This window comes from Maniola hyperantus, chromosome 9 (genome assembly GCF_902806685.2).
Source record: "Maniola hyperantus chromosome 9, iAphHyp1.2, whole genome shotgun sequence".
Taxonomy (NCBI): domain Eukaryota; kingdom Metazoa; phylum Arthropoda; class Insecta; order Lepidoptera; family Nymphalidae; genus Maniola; species Maniola hyperantus.
This window is the reverse complement of record NC_048544.1, coordinates 6,749,953-6,774,937: the sequence shown is the minus strand read 5'-3', so window position 1 is coordinate 6,774,937 and position 24,985 is coordinate 6,749,953. Positions and strand designations below refer to the sequence as shown.

At 36.9% G+C, this 24,985-nt stretch overlaps 1 protein-coding gene across 1 annotated transcript in view; it reads left to right on the top strand.

The window, feature by feature from the left end:
- Positions 1–24,985, top strand: part of LOC117984976 (hexuronate transporter) — a 50,249-nt gene that overhangs the window by 14,212 nt on the left and 11,052 nt on the right. Inside the window, exons 2-4 of the mRNA XM_069500665.1 lie at positions 15,520–15,639; positions 17,221–17,344; positions 24,184–24,327. Of these exons, the coding sequence (XP_069356766.1) occupies positions 15,531–15,639; positions 17,221–17,344; positions 24,184–24,327 (377 nt within the window). The 5' untranslated portion in view covers positions 15,520–15,530. The remainder of the gene's footprint in view (positions 1–15,519; positions 15,640–17,220; positions 17,345–24,183; positions 24,328–24,985) is intronic.

Below are 24,985 nucleotides of genomic sequence, written 5' to 3'. Positions count from 1 at the left end.
ACATAAAATCATTAGTTACCCTATTATGATGATGTTGCTAATTCGCAGGTCAAGATCTATGGATTTATTAATAAACGACACGCCATCTCATCTCATTAAACTCAGTACAGATCGTTCACTAATTCATTAATAGTTAATTATAGTTATCAATGTCGCATTTCAATGTGGAAATAAGCCACAAAACAAAGCGTAATTCATTAGTGTAAATATTTGTGTCATGGTTTTCTTTGATTTTAACTAAAAAATAAATTTAACTATTTTCATAACATATTATAACGCTGGATAGTTGGGACAACATGATATTCTTTCTATCTATAAAATTGCAGTTCTTATACGAAAAATTGCTTTACTTAATATATTTTTTCCTCAAAGTAGGTAAATAACTAAACTTACTAACTTACTTTTACTAGCTGGTCTGCATTCCTAATTAATCAGATGAGTATTATTTTGGGGTATGAAACTAATTAAATGTTCCCTATTGCATACTGCGGTCAATACCTTTCACTTATTGGACCAGTCGTTGAAGTTCAGGGTCGTACATATTTCTATATGCAATGAAAAACGTACACTTTGTACGTATATTGACGGCATGCGCCCGGCGAGCTAAAATATAAACGTATTATCTTTTACGTTCGATTTAATCATTTACAAAATCAAAATTTAAGCGGAATTCCGCATTCATAATACTTTTAATTAATATATATATCCGGTGATAATTTAAAATTTACCACATGTCAAAAATATTAATTAAAAACACTTATCTTTATCAGCTTACTAGCCTTTTCCCGTGATTATGTCCGCGTCATATAATTTTTAGCCAACACTTGGGAATATCTACTTATCTGTAACTATAACAAAGAATTTTCAGAATCGGATCATTAGTTCCGAAGATTACCTCCGACATCCTTTACAAACTTTTCCTCTTTTGCATCTGTTAGACATAATACTACAAGAGAATTGGCACGATTTGTTTTCTTTCACTTTCAATCGATAACATCCACTTTCCGAAAGTTTTCCCTCCATCCGCTCTTACCTAAATTTATCGTTGTCCGGGAGGCATCCTTTAGAACAGTAACTATGAGCAGTATCCTACATTCAGATCCCACAATAAGAGCCAAGCTCGAATCCAGCTGGTGTGATCGATTTGCTTAATAAAAGCACTTCATCTGTGGTTTTCACATTCTGTTTTGGGTAAGCTTTACAAAATGATAATTTCAATCTGTTTATTTGTATCTCTTTACGATACTTTAAGTAAGCGAAAGGATAATTAGAACCTACGGTAACATTTCCCTAGAATACCCCTGTCATCAAATATCTGGAGTGTATCCTATCTAATGAGGGGTCGCGAAGAAAGAGAAAATTAAATATATATTTTTTGCAAGATGATTAGCTTTGCGGATTACGCATTATAAATACCTTACGCGTGGACTACACAAATTTAAAACCCCTATTTTACCCCCTTAGGGGTTGAATTTTCAAAAGTCCTTTCTTAGCGGACGTCTACGACATAAAAGATATCCGTTCAATATCCAATCCGTCTAGTAGTTTGAGCTGTGAGTTGATAGTCAGTCAGTCAGTCAGCTTTTCCTTTTATATGTTTAGAAGAAGATGATTAGCGATATTAAAAGTAGAGTCTAGGTACGTTTGATGCTTCCTCATGTTCCTCATGTGTCACAGCGCAACCCGACACGGTTGCGTCCTGCAGAATTGCTTCGTCACTTATCAGCAAGTGATATCGAATTTAACCAAAATCATTGGACAAAAAAGGACTTTAGAGCAGGCGACCTTATCCGGTCATTTAACAAAAAGTAATTAAAACCCCACACCTTACGTTACAGATAAAAAACGTCGGAATATTAGAAGCGGTGACTATACGGAAGCCTGCCTTATCTATATAGACCACAATCCGGTTCATTGCTTGTTAACGCTTATAATTAACGCCCACATTGCTTGGAATATTAAACCTTTGTCTTAAACTTTACAAGGACATGCCAGAGTAGGCAGTTATTTCGCCCAGTATTTGAAAAACTTAAATTTTCACGGTGCAAATTGCTCATACAGATTAGCAATTAGCACTGTGAAAATTAAAGTTTAATAAATTTTAAAAATTACATGGATATTTTTACTCCCAAGACCTCCAATAAAAACAAGAAGTATCTACTTACCTACTTCGTATTTACTAGTATGTACTAACTTAAGAGTTAAGTTCTCTTATAATAATTATTATTTGCGGAAGATAACATTATTATTCAAGCTAGAATATAGGTACCTACAGTTTTGGATACACAATCAAACTTACAGGGACTAACTAATTATTTAATTAATGATAACTCAAAAAACCCCAGCCTGTAAATCTTAGGATACCTTTTTGTTTTGGGGAAGATACTTACCTAACTCAAGTCCACTTTTGACTGGAACTGCTTGCCGAGAAGATGCCAATTCACTCTTGCTATAAAGATTCAAATTCATCTTGCTATGAGTGTCGAGCGGTGAGAGTCAGCCTCCTATTCGGGAGGTTGGGAATTCGATACCGGCCATGTACCTCAATCCTTTCGAAGTTATGTGCTTTTTTAACGGTGAAGAAAAACCTCATGAGGAAACCTACATATCTGTGGTGTGTGTCTAGGTGTGTGAACTGGGTGAATCCGCACTGGGACAGCGTGGCGGACTATGGGCTAAACCCATCTCATTCTGAGAGGAGATTCGTGCTCAGTAGCGAGCCGGGGATGGTAGATCATGATGATGATGAAGCTGTCAGATTCAAATATATATATTTTGGGCGCGGAAGCAATAATTTTCGGTGAACTTACGAAATGTTACCTTCGTGTTATTATGAGACACAAAGGTGCATTGAATGTTATCGATATCTAAAATCAGGATTTACAAGAAACCAACTTATTAAATCGATTTTAATCTACAGGTATTCTAGATCAGTTTAATTACCAGAAACTCTCGTAAAAAATCATGATTCATCAATTATTATTTATTAATTAAGGCATATAATAGCAGCCATTGATCCGCGTGTTCAAACAAAGCGTAGGTACAAAACCTTCGCACGTGTGTAACAATTTCGCAGATGCCTATCAAACGGTCAAGATCGTTGACCTCGGGCCTCGCTATGATACGGAAGTGCTGAAGCGGGAAGTGTCGTACATGAAACTTAAAAAAAATTTAAAAAAAATTAATGCACTACTCATTTATTAATTCACTAGCTTATCCCCGCGACTTCGTCCACGTGGACTACACTTTCAAACTCCTATTTTACCCGATTACGCACTGCACTTCCGTCATCCGTGAGAATACCAGCGATTATCTATGACATATGTCATAAGCTCCCAAACAAAACAAAAAGGAACCTATTTCAAAAATCCTTTCTTAGTGGATGTCTACGTCATAATAGCTCTATCTACATGCCAAACAGCCCGATGAGCTGTGCAATGATAGATCAGTCAGTCAGCCTTTCCTTTAATATATATAGACTTTTAATTTGAAATCCATACTAATATTTACTGTCTGTAACATTCACGGCGCACCCGTTTAACCGATTTTGGCAGAGAGATACATTATGCTAGTTTTTATCCCGGAAAACCAAAGTATTCCCACGAGATTTTTATAATAACCATTTAATGCACGCGGACAAGGCATCATCTAGTAGCATCAACTTATACCTGTATATCTCATACAATTTCATAGATAGGTAGGTACAGGCCGCCACGATAGGTATGTAGGTAAATAATTATATTCAACAATAATTACTAGAAATTATAAATTCTTGTGCACTGCCACCGCCGCGCGCGCCGCCGCCTCGACATAATATCACGAAGTTGTTCTTGACTAGGATGACAATATAATAATTTGACAGTGCTTTTTGGAAAATAAATTTTGAAAAAGTTACCCATGGCTGGATGAGGGAAACTAGGTACTAGGTACTCCGTATTTCTATGAGTTTACCATCGTACTTACTACTTTTGACGTGACGGTTGACACATAAAGCAAATATTATGGCGAGTCCTTTCCCAAAATGTATGATTTATGATTTATAATAATTACTAGGTTTTTTTAATATTGTCAAATCATAGATGCTCATCAGATTCTAAAACTGTAGAAACTGGAACTCTTATTTTCAAGCTAACTTTTAGTGTTCCTAATAGGTAACTTACAGGAAATCATCGTAAGTATTTAATTTAACGTGTCTATACAATTTTGGCAGATTTACTCTGCCTAGAAAGTTGTAAATATACATACCTAGTGTGCGTAAATACTAAATACAGACAGTGCGACCAACTTATCTTAAAATCATTACTAGTTCCATAAACTTATCCACGTACTAAACATCATTCAACTACAACAGTAAGACTGCAGTTATTGTTCCTGAGTACAGATTTTGCGTGGCCGTAATATTATGCTCTCGTGGAAAATTGCGTATTCTAGGATAAACAAAAATCAAGCTTGCAGTTACGTATATAACTACCTACCTACCTTGTGGCCACCATGGTCAAACCAACCATAAATAATCAAAATAAGTAGACACCCTTGTAAAAAAAGCGTGACATGATCGCTACGCTAACTCACGGATATTAAAATAAGTAATATAATGCAATGTCACATTAACAATGTTTAATGGGTAGGTACACTATAAAGTACCTAGACATTAAAAAGGATATCCAGTTTTTTTAGTTACAATATTTAATAAATTATTTATATCTATAGTTTAATAATAATAAATAGCTGGAAAATATCTGAGGGTAGGTACTTAGGAAGTCGCGGGGATGAGCTAGTTGGAAACAAAAGTGTTTATATTAATCGTGATGTAAATAACGCAGGTACTTAGTCATTAGTTTTGAAGGTTTTACTCGTAAAACACAAGCTTGTGACAAATGTATAACAAAGTAAACGCAAGGACCTACTCCTTTATCGATTGCTAAGGTTTTCAGACGCCTCGGCGACCGTGGCCCACATTTCTGACACGTGCGGTTATCTGCATGAGTATCTAATATTAATACTGTCATTGTCTGCTGACCGACAGACATGCCCCGCATTCATAATAATAATATAATGAATAAATATTACATAAATAATACCTAAATGCTATTCTCTTCGGACGAATCCTACGTATAATAATAATATGATCGAACTTCACTTACAGATAAATTCGTTTAATCATTAATTGCCCGCGACTTCGTCCGTTAAAAATCCCGTGGGAACTTTTTGATTTTCGGGGATAAAAGAAGCTTACATCAGTTCTTAGTCTCAGCTTAGGTCCAAACACGCCGGTCCGTTGCTCCTTTGCGGCGTCATTGAAGGACAAACCAACAACCAAACACACTTTCGCAGTCATAATACATATATTAGTATGATGCTCCTGTAAAGCGAAAGCGTTATTGTGCGGTGATAGCATGTGGTAAAGACTTCGGCATCCTATTCGGACGGTCGGGAGTGCGATCCTAGGCACGCACCGCTACCTCTTCAGAGTTTTGTGCGTTTTAAGTAATTAAATATCACTTGCTAAAACGGTGAAGAAAAGAATGGTGAGGAAACCTGCATGCCTGAGAGTTCTTCATAATGTTCTCGAAGGTGTGTGAAATCTGCCAATCCGCACTTAGCCAGCGAAGTGTACTGTGGAGAACCCCTTCTCATTCTGAGAGGATACCCAGTAGTAGCTTAGTAGTAAGCTGGCAAAAGGTTGATCATAATTATGATGATGAATCTCAAAATTTCTTGCTGTGTGATCTTTGTTTGTCTGTCTTTGAAAAGCTGACTGACTCACTGACTGATTTATCACCCACACCTCAAACTACTGGACGGGTCGGGCTGGTCATGCAGATAGCTATTATGAAGTTGACATTTGCTAAGAAAGGATTTTTGAAAATACAATCTCTAAGTGGTTAAAATAGGGGTTTGAAATTTGTGTATTCCACGCGAACGAAGTCGCGGGAATAAGCTTGTTGGTTATAATTTGCTTATTTTGTACCTACCTACTGTGTCGCTCTTATCTACACATATACTTAAAATAAAACTGTCAATTGACTAGCTATTCTATTAAGGAGGCAGAGCTTTTAGCAATCAATAATAGTGTGAACTTGCCTTTACGTGGAAAGCTCTACATCTGACTGGTTGAAGTGCGCAACTAGCGAATGACCTATTTATGCCTATTTGCGTTGAAAGGCTTGTCAGTTCTGCCGATACGCTGTGTTGAATACAAACAGGAGAACTAAAGTACGCGACAAGTTGAGATGGCAATCGGGGAGCCAACGCCCCGCACACCCGCAGAGTCCCCGCGTTAACCCGATGCAGGCAAGCGCGAGTGACGTGCGGGTGTGCGGGGTGTCCCCCCGCCTCATAGGTACTCCGATTGCCAGCTCAACCTGTTGCGGACTACACTCGTAAAGGAGGTAACATGAACATGATGTGGTTAGGTACATGTTATACTTACTAACGTATAGTCTAGCCAGCTGGGGTTGATTCGATTGCTGTATTATGTAGGTATTTTTTCGTTCAAAAATTTTTCATACGAAGATTCCTGCTTAGACAACAGGTACCTATTTCGATTTTATGATATTTTTTTAACTATTAGGTAGGTAGGTATAAGTCCCGCAAATTGCTATTGCGCTGGAACCATGTCTCATTAACATCTAAATGACGTCATTTTGACGTCAGCCGAAATAAAAATATACCATCAGCTCGAAACTTCAGTCTAGTGCTGACATCACTAAAATGGCGGCTACGCGCATTAGCAATTTACGGGAATTATACCTACATATCTAGAAAAGAGTTACTATCCCAATCCTAATTCTGAATGTTTGGATGTTTGTTACTTCTTCAGTCCGTCAATGACTGAACCGATTTGGCTGAAATTTGGAAGGGACATGTCTAGCTTTGCCTTGCCCTGAATTAACACTTGGCTACTTTTAATCCCGAAAAAGTTTCCCGCTAAACAAACCTTTATCCACGTGGACGACGACAAAATTAATAAAAACCTAATACATGTATGAAATATGAATCATCCAACTTTCTTTTTCCATTATTAGAGAGTACCTTTGGACCTTTGAATAACAATAGTTGCAAACGATCTTTTTCCCTATTTTTCATTGAACTATGAACACCTATCGCGATTTAAAAAATGAAATAACAGGTAAAAGAAAACAAACTTTTTGCCTAATAATGTTAGTGTTTACATTTATTATGTATATTTTAGATCACTTATTATGCAGTAAAGTTTTTCAAGTTCGCAACGTTACAACATGCAAGGTTATGTTTCGACATTATTACAATTATTTATATAAACAAGTAGGTACTTGCCTATAGTACGCGACAAGTCGAGATGGCAATCGGGGAGGGAACGCTCCGCACGCACAGCCCCGTGCTAACACGGTGCGGGCGAGTGTGGGTGACGTGCGGGTGTGCGAGGCGTTCCTCCACCTCATACCCCGATTGCCATCTCGATCTACGCGTACTATAGGTAATAATCGCGGGGTAGGTTATTGTCTCCTGGATAAACATGTTATATATAGCTGCCTCGTTGGCCTAAAGCTTAGCATGTTCGACTACGGATGCGAAAGAGCCCGGAGTCCAGGCTCTTTCTTATTCTTAACAGAAAAATCTGATACCTATTTTTAACTCTGCCTGGGAATTGAACTCAGGACCTCGACATCCGCAGTCGAACATGCTAAACATTAGGCCCGGAGTTAGGAAATTGGTGGTTTTTCACCCCCTCGGAATACGGCGGTGCCTCGGAGACACCTTGAAGAGCACGTAAAGCCATGAATCCTGCGCCTCTCTCTCTCTCTCGTGTCGGATTTCAGTCCCATCAGGCTATGAGAGTGAGGGAATAGAGAATGCACTTAGTATGCGAGATTCTATGAAATACCGGTATGTGACGTCACAATCATTTGACTTTTTTTAGTTTAATCGATTATTTAAAAAAATTATCACACATAAAACTAACAAAGGACCCTAATTTGGGTCTCTCTCTACTTAAAAAACCCTCTATTTAATAATCACTGAAAAACAATTTTTTTTGACATGCTTAGTCAAATACCGTATTATGCCATATATAAGTAATTGCACTCACGCGCATTGCTAAAGCGCGCTGTAGATCAAATCAACGCTCTTTTATCATTTACATTATTTACATAATCTTCTATTGTATAATAATACTTATGCTTTTATTCAAGAGCACAATTTTAATAAACTTTCTCAACTTCAATGCAAGTCCAAAATTGATTGAGAAATTTTGTCATAAAAGATACTTTTACAAATGTTTTATTGTAACAGGAAAAAGGAAATCGACTATAAAAAAAACCCAGTGACAAATCTGTGAACACATTTAATGGTATCTTACGACCCTATAGCCTCCGTACCATTACGTACTAACATCGTATTATTTTATTTCAGGAAATAGTATTAAAAATGCCTAAGGTTGAACAATTGTTCTACTTTTTGCTTTTATGTAATTGTTTGCTCAACAAGAGGAAGAATGTCCAAAACATAAGCAGTTCCTTGATAAATAAATAAATAAAGATTGTTTTAGCTCACAGAACAATAATTTGACGCAGAAGTGTTTACCACTAGACTACCCATATTAAAAACGAAAGTGTGTTTGTTTGTTGGTTTGTCCTTCAATCATGTCGCACCGGAGCAACGGATCGACGTGATTTTGCATGATTTGCATGGGTATAGTTTAAGTGACATAGGCTACTTTTTGTCTCTTTTTAACCGACTTCCAAATAGGAACAGGTACTCAATTCAGTATAAGTACTATCTTGTTTATACATTTTTAGATTTTTTCTCGCTTGGTGTAATACCGTATTCAGAACAGGGTAGTACTTATAGAAGTGGCAAAGGTCCATCAGCTTGTCGACGACGTGCGGTATTGTAAAAAAATCTATTTTAGTTTGCAAAGTTTTGCGGTACAGTTTTATTTACGGTTTGATGGTTAAGTAGGTAAATTCACAAACGCATTTTGAATTTCTGCCTAACAATACTATCAGTTGTGTTAGCTTGGAAATTGCCTTCAAAAACGGAATTCATAAGTATTTTATTTTTATTTTTATTTTTATTGAATGGTTTACTAGCGATTTTAACATAAAACTTACTAACTATAACAAATACATAGGTTTTTCTATCATGCACAACTATGTTAAATCATTTAAAAGTAAACACTGCATGCAAATTCCGTACAGATATCAGAGTTACAAAGGGGATAAAAATTTAAGTAGGTAAAGATTCCATTCAGTATGTCTGTAGGTATGGTTAAAAAGTAAACAGTAGGTAAACGTTCTACTGTAAAATTAATAAATATGTTAAAAAAACTAAATTAACTACTAGGTATAATATAATGTTACAATTTTTTTTTACGTTTATACTTAATTACTATTTTCTTATATTCTACACATTCTAAGTTCTAACACACTCTTATTTCTAAAATTAATTTCTATTTCATTATACTTTCACTTTATAAAGGTAGTTTAGATACAAAAAATATATTTTGAAATGAGACTAAAAAAAATAATAAGTAGATAACTAGGTAGGTATGTAAAAGTAAAAATATAGATTCATTAATTTTAAAATTACAAAAATAATTTAATAGTAATATTAAATTCCAGGTTCAGGGTATGCAAACTAACTGCGCAAAGCAATAGCAAGTCTAATAACTCTCAAGGTAAAATCAATCAACAATTTCCGCATTTGTTTATAAATATGTCATAATATTACCTATTATAAATTAGTATCTGGGCGCGATACTGAGTATATTATGGGTAATTTATGAATAAACCGGCTGTGACAGACGAATGGGCGGACACTGAGGACAGCTTAGCGAGATGATTCCATAATTACTAATTCTTGTTTTACCTACTTGCATGTACGAAACAATATAGAGTAGCTAAGTAAAACAAAAATATAACCATAATATTAGGCTGACATACATAAATGTAAAAACCTGTTAATAAAAGATATAAAAAAAAACCATAATATTATATAAAAGTCATGCATCAGAGAAACCGGCTGCATAATATTAAACGTAGGCGAATCTAGGTAAACCTTCACAAAACGGCGAACCACTTATTTTGTCTGGTTAGAATTTAAATACGTACCTACCTACCTGTTCATAGGTAGTAACGAACTCTAGAGTAATCGCAAAACAAGTAGCCCAAAGTTGCAACATGGTACATGGCCGTTTGTGCAGGTCATATAGAATTAGAATTATAGAATAGTTAAGGATTAAATTAAATACCTACATCTTGTACAATGCCTCGTATTCAGATTGGATGAGGTACCTATCTATTTGTTTTGCGCGCACTATAACGAGGCTTACCTACGAACGAACTATTTTTGATACTTAGAACATTTTAAATTTTAATCCACCGCGATCCACGACGTACAGCGTGTCAAATGGCTCAGGCTAGCTGAATTTTTTCATCTATAGTCCACTCCACTTTTATTATTAAAGCCGCTAGCGGGGCTAAAGCCTCCTAAGTCCTAAATTTTAGAGAAAATTAGTAGAAAAACAAGTAAACCAACTTAGTTCAAGCTATGCACCTAACTCAAGTTGTATATGTAATACGCGTAAATATAAATAAGTCCATCTAATAAAGTTAACAATGGTTTGTTTTATGGTGTTAATATTCATGTCACTGTCATCGGTGCAATTCCGGATACATAGACGGATATATTCAAGTAATGGAATTAAAAAAAAAACATTATTATTTATAATACGAATCAAGTACCTATGGAGTGTGGCATATTATAATATTGTACAGGATCTCGGGGATTTTATTACCTACGCATTTTGAAAATATCCGCTTGAGCCCATACGACTCAAGATTTTGATGGAAGCGAAGTTTGTGAGCCTTGATTTTTACAGTTTTTAAAGAATACGTAGACTTTTTAAGAATAAATCTAGGGCAAATAATGGGCAGATAATTATAATGTAAGTACTTAAAAAAATATATAAGTACAACTAAGTAGTTGATGCCCGTGATAAACGTGGATTTAGGTTTTTAAAAATCGCGTGGAAACTATTTGATCTATCGGGATAAGTAAACTACTTATATCACTCTAAGTTATACTTATGCAAAAAATCACATCGATCCGTTGCTTGCTCCGTTACGGCGTGATTGAAGGACAAACCCAAAATAAACACGCTTTCGCATTTATAATATGGGTAGTGCGACAGTGATTTTGCAAAAAGTTCGCGATTGACCACGATTTCGTCGGAAAGAGAGATAATTTCATAACACTGATTAGGTTCTACACGAAATCAAAGCGGAAATATAGTCAATAATTAATCAAAACCTCTTAACTCCTTCTTTGAAGGGTTTTGGTCGTGAGTTTGAACAAGTGAAACATCCAAACATGAGGAAAATTTTTCAGACCTGCGACTTCGAGTATGCCTATTAGACTTTTACATCATGATCAACTCATGGCCTGCTTACTAGAGAGCACAAGTCTCCTCTCAGAGTGAGATTTAATTACTTAAAACGCACTTTTACATACTTTACTTATTACATAATTCAATAAAACTTGACATTGCAATGAAACTGAACACAATGTCAAGGCAAGTAGGTTAACCTTTATAATATACCTACTTACCTATCGCTCGTTTCGTCTTGCCCAGCCAAGTTTAATTATTTTAAGTACAAGGCTTTTTAAACGTTTTATTAAGCCAATGAAGCCTATTCTTTTGTACTCCTTTACACAAAGGTTGAACAATTTTTCACTATTTTTACACGACGGCCCAAAAAAGGATTGTAATGTTTTCAGGGTTCATGTATGTAGGTAGCTATAGCTATTAATGAGATAGTATGTGGGTTTGTTTCTTTATTCCACCATAGCTTTTAAATGCCTGAAAATAATATTTGAATATGTGGGGCATCGTTAGAATCCTTACATCATTCCAAGTGATACTATTTTCTATTTTGAACAAAATTCAATATGGCGCCATTTTCAACTGAATTTTTTTAGTTTTTAATTTGGTTTTTTATTACAACTTGTTGCTTAAACACCTTTAAGTCACATAATCAAGTATTTTTTTCTCCCGTTGTTATTATAATAATTGAGTGTGAAGATTATTGTGCTAGAAGGGCACAACGGGTTCTACAATAAGTAGGTCGGGTAACGGGTTGTTATTCTAAGGGCACAACCGTAATTTCTAATGGTTAAGGTTTGAAACTTTGAACCTTAATATTAGTAGATAGTTTTCACTCAACGTGTGTTATCGTTGAGACTACGATTTAGTTACTAACCAATTCCTATTTAATTTCAATTTCTATAATATTGAATACTTCCTTATTCAATCCCTCAGTTAACAGTTTTAATTTAGAACTTTGTGCTTACTAAGTTACTTAGTACCTACTACGTAAATACAGTTAGTACGTAAATTCCTAGCTATTATTTTTGGCATAAAAACACTTTTATTGCTTCTTCTCTGCATGAAAGATTATATTTTTATTAAATAGATTATGTGCTATGCGTTTGCGCAACAATTATTGTATCTCATAAAGCTATAATAAAATCTAAATATATAAAAGGAAAAGGTGACTGACTGATCTATCGGACGGATCTATTGGACGGAACGGGCTGAAATTTGGCATGCACATAGCCATAGCTATTATGACGTAGTCATCCAAATTAAGTCGCAAGCATAAGCTGGTTACTTATACCTATTATCAATCTAGCGCTCCTTTTATTGCTTTAATAAGGCTTTAATCATGATACTTACCTATTTATTTTATGCTATTTAGATTGCTATTTTGATTATTCTAGATTGATTGTTGAATAAACAAAATAAGGAAGTTAGTAGGCTAGGTTTATTTTTAAAACCAAAACTGTCCTTTCGGGCCGCTGATCCGTGACGAGTAAATTAAAAGTGAACCAAACTTAAACATTCACTTCTTTAGTAGTAATTTTACTTCTTCGAGTAAGTTCATGGTCACATTTACCCGCCATTTTGCGAGGGAATCAATCAAGCGCCAAGTTATTTTCGTTTTTTTTAGCCGCAGCTACCGGCTAGTTTAATGACTTGCAAGTGAATCTATTTACTCACAATAACTTAACTTACAAGTATTTTTTTGATGTCTGTGCAATTTAAATAGATGCTTAGTCATGACATAATAAAGTTTAAACTTTACCTACAGTAAGTAGTTGTTTTGTCATCGTCGTCAGAGTGAACTAGAGTGAGGGAACTCTCAGTTTTATCCTGCATCGACGATATTATGTCAAACATTAGGTATGGGTGACCGCACGATTACTCTGTCTAGAGTCTAGACGTCTTCGTCGAACGTATGTAATATCATATCCTCGTGCTCTGTGGCCCGCTTGTATCCATTGCCTAAGTTGTATTCCTTCAAAGTAATATACGAGTATTAAGATTGCCTTCGACTCGTTTGATGTCGTCTGTCCACCTATTGGAGCATACTATGGGCGGGCGGACGGGTGGGCGGGCGGTCGATTGCATGGACCGACAAACAGACAGACAGATAAATAGACACACACACACTTTCGCATTTATAACATTAGTATGGATTTGGCCGATCCTAGTTGGCCATAATTATAATGATGAAACCTACATAATTTCATGAAATAGCCAGGCGGTTCATGTAGGTAGGTAGGTAATATCATCGGGTAATACTACGATTTGGCTCCGGCCTCCGACAGATAGACCACATAATATCGTAAGTCATAACGTGTGCAATGTTAAGGTATAGATAATATAATGGAATCGAGTCATTATTACTTAATTAATTTTGCAATAAATGATCTCAACGTGTAGCAAAGGAATATTAAAAGTCGATTTATGTATATACATTAACAATAATAATTCATTCAAAACGTACCTATAATACAAATATTGATCACCATGATAAATCCATGGCCAGCTCACTACTGAACACGGGTGTCCTCTCAGAATGACAAGGGTTTGGCCAAAGTCTACCACGCCTGCCAAGTGCGGTTTGGCAAACTTTGTACACCTTTGAGAGCATTATGGAGAGTTCTCAGGCATGCAAGTTTCCTCACAATATATTTCAAGTGATATTATTTTAATTGCTTAAAAAGTAGACTGCGGAATATCTAAGATTCCGCAGTCGTCTTTTACTATAAGACATACCTAGGTATCTATATTCGTAAATGTAAATACTAGTTTCTGGTATACCTAGTCTTACGAGATGTCGAGATGATCGCATGACAGGCACAAGTCGCGACTTTATAATTCCACGTAGGTAATTCTATCATTATTCTCATGTAGGTCAGTGCTGCAGTTACATGTCAAAAACCAACTTATTGTTTACGGTTGGACGCCTTTTGATTCCTATTCATACCTACAGCACAGAAGTGCCCTACGTTCTCTATAGTACGCGACAGATCGAGATAGCAATCGGGGAGGGAACGCCCCGCACACCCGCACAGCCCCGCGCTAACCCGGTGCGAGCGAGTGCGGGTGACGTGCGGATGTGCGTGGCGTCCCCCCGTCTCATACCCCGATTGCTTTCTCGACCTGTCGCGTACTATACCTATGCCTAGAAAAGAAAATCAAAACTCATTTATTTATACACTGTTTCCAAGACTGTTTCACTCAAAACTTATTTATTCACACACTGTTTTTTGGCGAATCTAATAATTCTAAAAAAACAGTTCTCTATGATCTAATCAGGCTCGTAAATGAAAGACTATTAAGATCCAAAATAGGATTCGGCAGATTTCACTTTCCTAAATCCTACCATGGATGAAATAGGTAACTACCTAAATCGTTTTCTCTATAAAATAAGCAGCTACTAAGACGTATATATATATACTTATACCTCTTACGAATTTTTTATTACTTAGAATAGAGGTAAATTATGGAAAAACACTTTAGGTAGGTACGTCAATGTATATTGTTATAAATTTATAATAGTTAAATGGAGTGCACCTCTATTTGTGCAACCACGAATTGATAAACTTGTCGACATTGCACTTCATCATCATCATCATCAACCAATAGACGTCCACTGCTGGACATAGGTCTCTTGTAGGGACTTCCACACGCCACGGTCTTGCGCTGCGTGGATCCAGCGGCTCCCTGCGACTCGTCTGATGTCGTTCGTCCACCTACTAGTAGGGGGTCTTCCAACGCTGCGTCTTCCGGTGCGAGGTCGCCATTCCATTGCACTTATTTATACCTATTTGCGTAGTAATTTCAATTGCTTCATCCATATTCATATTCATACTAATGTTATAAATGTGAAAGTGTGTCTGTCTGTCTGTCTGCTAGCTTTTCACGGCCCAACCGTTCAACCGATTTTGATGAAAATTGGTACAGAGTTAGCTAATATCCCGGGGAAGGACATAGGCTACTTTTTATCCCGGAAAATTAAACAGTTCCCATGGAATTAAAAAAACGGCCAAGTGCGAGTCAGGTTCGCGCAACGAGGGTTCCGTAATACAGTCGTATTTTTTCGACATTGTGATGTCGACATGCCTTAATTAATTATATTCATTTACTTAATAGGGATTTAAATTATTTAATGTTGCTTGTTTCAGAATAAACAAAGATGTTCCACGGAGGCATTTTAAGCAAGTTGAAGAACTTCTACAAATGGTATGTGCTGGGTTTGGTGTCCGTCGGCTACATTCTTGGAGAGCTAGGACATTATCTCATCGGTGAGTCAATAAAAACCCTTTCTGATCCTAAGGGGCATCACCCACGGCGATACAGTATAGGCCAGCTGCGCTCTTCTCTTGAACGGGATTCTGAATAGTGACAACTGACAGTAGCGATATAGAATCAGATCATGGGCCCAGGTATACCTATGGGCCAGCGACCCATCGCTACTGTATCGCGACCTTTTTGCGGCTGTATCGCTACAAAGTGGCCGTGGGCGATCTCTACCCATACAAGCCCCCAAAAAGCCAATAGGGACGTAGGTATATATCGTAAAGTGGCACGTGGCAGGTAACGGCGTGAGTGACAGATTCGAGGAGCCACTATTTTCGTCAATACCAGCTGAAGTGATAGCTACCTAATAATGTAAGAATTCCAGACCTAGGGCCTTCGGGTAGGAACCTACCTACCCAAACTCCGACCAGACCAAAGCAAGTCAAAATTCATGTCTAGATCTATATTAAAATCTACATTCATGACTAATGCCAGGATTATTTTATTACCGAATTAATTCTTAAGTTAATAATATTATACAGCCGTGGTTGTGTGGTCACATAACTCTACAAGAGATTCTACTGAATAATGAGTTATCTTCCAATTATTGCACTTGAGAAGTGAAATTACCTAGTCGCCAAAAGTCTCTAGGTAGGTATTTTAAAATTTCGTCGTTCGAATTGAATTTGTCATAGTGACCTCGACTTACTAATCCGAGTGAGGGGCGAATTCCAACGCATATTTTGTTTCTTGACCCGCGAAGTAATTCGGTTAACCGCCTGATACCCCGATTGCCATCTCGACCTGTTGCGTACTATATCTGCATATGAATCACCACGTCTAAAGAATTAAATCATCAACATTATATTTTTTTTAAAGTCCTTGATAACTCAGCTTATTAGCTTCGTCATCGTCATTATCGTCAAACGATAGGCCATGATCTTGCGCCGCCTGAATCCAGCGGTTCCCTACGACTCGTTCTTCTACACGCCACGGTCTTGCGTCGCCTGAATGCAGGTTCCCTGCGACTCGTTCCTTTGTCCACTTAGTGGGAGGTCTGCCAATAATGCACTTTCCGGTGAGAAGTCGCTATTGCAGCACCGTATAGGAGCCCAACATTTATCGGTTTTCAAACTATGTGCTCCGCCCATCGAAATCATTTATTATTAACTAGGTATAATCGCGCATTCGTTATTAACCAAGATTAGTCTATTAGGTATAATAAGTACGTAGGTAGATATATTCAATCTCTTTGTTATTAAGACTTAATATTCCAATAAATAATTAATTAACCCATGCTTGCAATATGAAATTAATTATGTACAGACTAGTGACTGCAATATAATTTAGTGAGTACAATATTAATGTAGTTTCATAGGTAGTAAATAATTTTATGATATTATCTGTAGTAAAATGCTTCGATATTGGTCTTATAGGTAGATTATTTAAAATTCCGGGCTGTACTACTGAAAAATGTTGCGTTTTTCAACTCTAAACTCAGTACCTCGTCATCCGCAATCGAACATGCTAACCAGTATATAGACGATTGATATCTACCTATACCTAATCATATCGTTTGCTTTCAGGTACCACATCGAAGGTCACAGCGGAGGATCTGCATTACGGAGACAAGTCGTGTATGCTTAATGCTACGCACCTACATCTCAATCAGCTACCTGTCATTTGCGAGAAAGTTAACTCCAGTGATATGTACGTATTGATTATTTATATATCTGCCAAATATGGTTAATTAATTGACTAGGGCTGATTTTTCAATCGCCAAATAGGTTAGTATCTAAGTAAGGAATTATGACTTTTTGACTGATTGTCAGTGAATTTGGATATTCTAGGCAATCAGTTTCAGTCAAAATGGAGTTGACTAATTCTTCGTTAGGTCGTTAATTAGGATTTCGTATCTCATTCTCGAGAGAAAAAGGAACCGTTATAGGATCACTTCGTTGTCTGTCTGTCGTACCTGTCAAGACCGGTTAAACGAATCAAAACCTGTAGGGTACTTCCCGTAGACCTAGTATCATGAAATTTGGCAGGTAGCAATATGTCTTATAGCATGAAGCACAAGTAAAGGAAAACATTCAAAAACCGTGAATTTATGGTTAAATGACAAAAAAAAATGAACAGTAGGTATTCATGTACGATGGTACGGAACCCTTCGCGTGTGAGTTCAATTCATACTTGACCGGTTTTTTGCATTGGAAATCGACCAAAATGTGAAATACAAAGTTTATTTAGTGATTATAAAATTATTAAGCCCTTATGTACCGAAATATTCATATTATCATAATCCATTAGCCGATTAATAAAATCCATCTATACTAATACCTATTATAAATGCGAAAGTGTGTCTGTCTGAGTCTGCTAGCGTTTTATGGCCCAACAGTTAAACCGATTTTGGTACAGAATTAGCTTACATCCCGGGGACGGAGATATAGGCTACTATTTATCCCGGAAAATCAAAGAGTTCCCACGAGATCTTTAAAGGCCCATCCGTTCAACCGATTTTCGTGGGTACAGACAGAGGTAGCTTGCGTCCCGAAAATTGACATAGACAATTTTTAATCCGGAAGAACGATCAGCGACTATGAAGTTTGGATTTGAAAATTGTTATGTTGGACTATGAAGTTTGGATTTAAAAATTGTTTGGATTGGAAAAATGTTATGTCAAATTATAAAGTCTTATTTTTTTATATTTTCTTTAGAATAGTACCTATTAGTAATCACGTCATGCATTGCGAGAAACTTAGTGTCGTGGCCACTCCCTGCCAGACACCCTTAAACTTTTTTAATTACCTGTTATCTCCCAAAGCTACAATGATAAAAACAAACATACAAAGAAGCGTTCCTCTGTGTTGGGGACAATAAGCGGGGAAACTTTCAGGTTTTATAAAATAACGAAGGTCTGGCACGCGCTGGATCTTAGTCCATGGCTGGTGTTCCGTGTTACCGACATCAAACCACATTGTCAAACGATTTAGTTACAAAACAAAAGAATTGCAGTTGCCAAACCTAATTACCTAGTAGGTTCTCATTAAGTAGGTACCTACCTACGCAGTTAATACTTAGGTATTTATATTCCTACTATGCAAAACGGGTTATATTTCCTGATTAAGTAATACTAATAATAAACTGGTCGGTTAAGTCGTTGATAAAATATGAACAGGATAATACATACCTATTATTATTTGCTTTTAAAAACAAAGGAATATATTTTTATATATTTATATAATGACATATTCATGCAAATAACATTAATAAAATAAGTACATACACTATACAATAACACACGCCAAGGAATAAACGACTCACGCATTGACGAGTATTTAAAGAGTTAAAGCAAATTCATTTATTACGACATGAGCAGTGGCGGATTTGCCCGAAGGCCCGGGCCTACTGGGCCATAGGGCCCTAATGGAGCGCCAATCGTGAAAAAATTCAGTGATATTATGATAAAATTTGGCAATAAAAAAATCGTTAAGTGTATGTAGTCTATTATCATAAGTGCTGAGAAAGGGGCGGCTACCCCTCCCTACCTAGTACCTACCTACCTACTTACTACATGGCCTGGGGCCTAGGGCGGCCAAGACTGCAAATCTGGATATAAGGAAGAGACAATAAAAAAGATTAGGTACAGTATTAAGTAGGTGGACTTCTTTCTACGTAGGTAGGTTAGGTTAAAAACTTTGATTGGAGAAGAATACCTGTTGAAGCAATCGACTAGTCATACAAAACACAAAACTAATTTCGATGTTCACAAAATTAATAAGTTTAAAATAAGTACGATTTAATTTATTTCTTTTCTAGAACCAAATCTTATCTATACTAATTAATAATATTATAAAGAGGTAAAGTTTGTAAGGGGTAATCTCTGGAACTACAGAACCGATTTTGAATTCTTTCACCAGTAGAAAGCTGCATTATTCCAGAGACATAGGCTATAAATTTTTTAATTAGAGATCCCTACGAAAATTGTAATAAGCTACCCGTGCGAAGCCGGTTCGGGTCGCTGCTGACAATAATACTGTACCACAGTATAAGGAGATACAGAAGTCCGACGCCTTTGATCTCGTGGTAAATATCCTGGCATGATACCGCACGATTGCTCTGTCTAGACGGCTTTGTCGATCCTCTGGTATGTTTATTACATACATACATACTAATAACATACCATCCTTACTCTGTGTCTGTACTTCACTGGTCCTTATATCTAGATGTAAATAAATTAAACATAATTAATGGTCACCATTCATCCTCGTTAAAACGTCTTGATTACCAAATAGATTGCTCTGATGGTATAGGTTCAAGCTTCGTTTGAGACAATTAAAAGACGCTTAAAAAGGCTGCCGACTTTGATAAATTTAGATACTAGGAACGGGATTAATTTTCCGTTAAGTACCTTCCTAAGTACTTTATTTCTCTTTCTTTCGCTCTATTCCCCTCATACAAATCGATTGATTGACTTAGTCGAGACGACATCGGCATAACAAATCGACACATGCAAAGAAAAACGTCGTATCTCATTTTTCGTAAATTTACAGGAGAGCGCGTCAAAAATTTAACAAATTCTTATTAAGTATAGGTACTCTTAAACTTTGAAAAGAGAAAATCTACACGTTCGTGTAGTTTATATGTTACTAGCTGATGCCCGCGACTTCGTTCGCGTGGATTTACGTTTTTGAAAATCCCGTGGGAATTCTTTAATTTTCCGGGATAAAAAGTAGCCTATGTCACGCTCCACGTCTTTGACTATACCCATGCAAAAAATCACGCCGCTCTGTTGCTCCGTTGCGTCGTGATTGAAGGACAAACCAACAAACCAATAAACCAACAAACAAACACACTTTCGCATTTATAATAGGGGTAGTGATTATTATAAGTATTTTATTATACTTAATTATTATTATTTAATAGGCGTACGTTTAAGTCATAACAGTAGGTTATGAGTTTATGACTATTGGTAGGTACCACACTGGTACGGATATTTCTGACCCTGAAACAATTCATGGTCAAGTTCAATGCAGGTGGCGTAGGTATCACTGTATGACTAAGCTTTTCAATAAACTCTTATAGTTAATTAGTTTAAGTGTTAAACAGATTACAGCCGTATAAATGGACCTTGGGCTTTTTATACGTCTTAAACTACGTAAGATACCTCCTACTAACTTTAATACTGTTGTCCAAAGTAATGAAACCGGGAACGTCAACGATGGAAAAATTTGGTTCTATTAAGCTGGAGACTGACTTGTACCTACCGTTTGTTTGTAATGTATGTATCTAGGTTCAATGTTTACTAGTTAAAAACTGATTTCCGCTACATCATCCGCGTAAATTTAGGTTTTTTAAGGATCTCGCAGGAATTTCTCTAAATCCTTTCAGTGCCAATCTACCAACTTATAGAGAAGCTACGTAATTATGCAAAAATTCAAGTTTCTGCAACACTAGTTTAGCTGTGTCCTATGGATTTAGTTATTTTAGGTTAGGCTACTTTTTAGTTTCCTAAAAAAGGGGGTTAAAAATTGAAACCCCCGCGGACGAACTAGCGGGCATCATCTATCTTGTTGAGATATAAATTCTCTGTTCAATAAATACGATTGTATGAATGATTTATAGACCGTATCTCGTAGGTAGGTAATCAAATTGTCTAGTAATATGATAAATAACGTCAAATAATCACTTAGACCGTTTGTTTGAAAACTTTTGTGAACAGTTTACATGATCGTTATCTACTTAATAGAGATAATAATGATTGAGATTTAACTTAACACAAAGCTAGCAGTCAATGAACTCAGTTAAATAGATTGTCGAATGTTGAGCAACACACAAACAATCGCCCAACCAACGGAAAGACAAATTATTAACTAGCGTATGCCCGCAACTTCGACAGCGTGCACTACACAAATTTCAAACCCCTATTGTACCCCCTTAGGGATTGAATTTTCAAAAAATCCTTTCTTAGCGCATGTCTACGTCATAATAGCTAACTGCATGCCAAATTCCAGCCCGATCCCTCAGTAGTTTGAGCTATGCGCTGCTGGTAGATCAGTCAGTTAAAGATGTTGAATACTGATATGTAGGTACACATAAATCCTTCAAGCTCCGTCCTCATGGTGATCTAATTTGATTAAGTATAATGTAAACATCAACTCTTTATCTAATCTGAAACCGTGCTGAAACTTTCAATCTCAGGTTGATGAAATCGTTTGAATCGAAAGAGTACCGGTTAGTTATTATCGATATTTACCTATTATTGCTGAAAATCCTATGTAAATCCCAAAGTGACGTGATACTTACGTGGAAAAATATAGGATTCATATGAAAATAGAATCCTATACCATGCATTGTTAGGTGGGTAATCCTATTTTTGTCTACGTAGACATACCGAAAACTTTGAAAAAATAAACTTTAAACCTTTGTAATGGTTCAGAAATAGGTACCTACCTTATTATGTGAAAGCATAGGACTTAATAATATGCAGAATGTAGGTAGGCGAGCCTAGGTAGGTACAGTTCTTGCAACTCACGAAGGCGAGTGAACTTTAATTGTGGTTACGTCGTATACGCATGCAGGGCATTATGTTAGTGTACGTGCATGTTGGACCAATCAGTCGCGAGCAAGCGCTTATAAACGCACACATTTAGTGTTACTTTCTTATACCGATACGACTTAAACACAAGCATGAGCCACTCGCCTTAGTGAAATGCAAAAACTATAACTATGTACTTATATATATAAAATTTTCTAAATGAGGTAACTAGTATGGTTTAGACGTTGGTAAAATGTACCTATAATGCGTACAATTGAACTCCTCACGCGCCATTTTATATGTCAAATTTCATGTCAAAGTTCGATTTTAGTCCTTATTTTAAAGGTGAACCCATACTTTTGACATGACAGTTGACCCAATAGAGTGCCCCATAAATGGTGCGTGAGGAGTTATTTTGTACGGACTATACTCGTAACATAATCAGTAATTCTAGTGAGTGAAAAATAGATTGTTATAATTTAATTAAAAGTCAAGGCTTTGATAAGTTTTTGCTAACTATTTCGTGTCCAAACAAAAAGTCACACTTGATATTTCGCAAGGGTTGCCAATGTTGATTTCCTTAGCAAACATACCTATCAAAAAGCTTTATGAGATAAGTTTATACGATAACTAGAGACACGACAATCGGATCTCTATGGAACTTATTACATATTATTCGTTTGCTCGCTATCTCTATTTAAAAAAACGGCATTCCGAGTTGTTCAGGATAGCCGCGGTTATCCGGCCGCGTTGAGAAGGTCGCGCGTCGGCAACGGCTCGCGTGTTACGCGACCGCGTACGACTAGCGGACTACACATTTACTTTAAGACACGACACGAAAAGTGACCACGTCAGACGAATCTGTGTCTTAGTTAATTAATAATTGTTCTCTTTACTAATAAATTGCTTATAACGTGGAATACAGTGCATTATTATTTTGGACGCCGAGACATCCCTCAACAATACGTGCAGGGCGCTTGGCTCCGGCTTTTGGCTTGACATGATCCGGCTCGAAGGACCATATAGTGGAGCCAAGTGCCATTTATGGGACCAACTTTGAAGTATACCCTTTCAAACAAAAAAATAATTTTCAAAATCGGTCTAGGCGTTTTCGAGTTATCGGGGAACATACATAAAAAAAAAAAAAAAAAAAAAAAAAAAAAAAAGATTCCGACGAATTGAGAACCTCCTCCTTTTTTTGAAGTCGGTTAAAAATCGTTTAGACATTCCTTCTTTATCAATAAAAAGTAAAAACACGCAAAAAAATAACGAGACCACAACCCTGTCAGGCCATTGTAACCCTATATACCTTTCTAATCAATATGTGTCACGTTCATGAGCAAAAACTTCAAGGTATCTGAATAGAACTACAGTACGCGACAGATTGAGATGGCAATCAGGGTGGGGACGCCCCGCACAACTGCACAGCGCCCGCGCTAGCCCGGTGTGGGCTAGCGCTGGCGGGTCCCCCCGCCTCATACCCCGATTGCCATCTCGACCTGTCGCATACTATACATCTACAGATATCTGCAAAAAGTAGCAATCCACTTTTTATGTTTTTTGTTTAAGCTTTTTATAATCCGAGGTTTTTATATCACTGTACTTATTGGCATTTGGCAAATAAGTTTCAGGTATAAACACAAGTAGGTAGGTACCTACCTTTATTTTAATAAATAATTAACACCTAATAGTAGGTATCTACCGTGAAGGAAGTATAGTACTTAGAGCCCTTAGAGCCAGTTTGGAGTTAGAGGATATTGTAAAAAATAAAAAGATATTTTTTATTAATTACGCAAATTAGATCGTTTCAGGCGAACTCTTCGCTAGCTCGCGCTTATATTTCATGACTACATAGTTGACCTCTTCACCCGGATGGGCTTACTTATTCCATAGATAAAAACTTACTCAATGCTTAATTTGGGTACCTACTTACACAAATAAAACACGTCATAGACATTTGTAGTTTGTACACCTACCTACCTACTTATTAAAAAAATGCGCTTTCTTTCAGATGCGAATCTCTCACGCTTAATGGTACAAGATATTGCGAATGGGGCTACAATGGCCTCGGGATCGACTACCAAGTTCTTGCCGGACCCGCATACATGGCAGTGTTCACTGTCGTTGGGGTCATTTTGGGCGTGGCTGCTGATAAGTAAGTGTTCTTTTCAATATTGTTCCTTTGTTCGCTTAAGGACAGATTCTCAAAAGGACAAGTTTTATGGAAAGTATTTCTCGGAGGGTAATCGAAACATAAATCCGTGAATGTTAACTCGTGACTTGTGTCCGCTTCTATTGCTCAACTGATTTCAATGTTTGGAAGAAAAGCATGAGGTACTGTACGGCAGGTGATTTTAGAGACGAAGAGAAAATATCTGGTTTATATACCTATTCCACCCAAAATTCAAAAATTTCTACCATGATTCGGCTGACAATAATGTCTAGTTTACCATAGCAGACCACAATGCCGCAAAATTCTTCAACGTTCAACTTTTATCAAACACCTCAAAACCTGTGCGCTTTTGAAACTGCCTATGGAACGTAGAAAGAGAGGTCGGCCTCCTAGTCGGGAGGTCCAGGGTTCCATTCCATCCCGGGCACGCACCTCTAACTTTTCTTAGCTATGTGAGTTTTAAGCAATTAAGTACCACTTGCTTGAAAACGGTGAAGGAAAACATCGTGAGGGAACCTATTTGCCTGAGAGTTTTCTATAATGTTCGCAAAGGTGTGTGAAGTCTGTCAATAAGCACCAGCGTGGTGGACTACGGCCAAACCCTTCACGTTCTGGGAGGGTTATTCCCGTTGAGTCACAC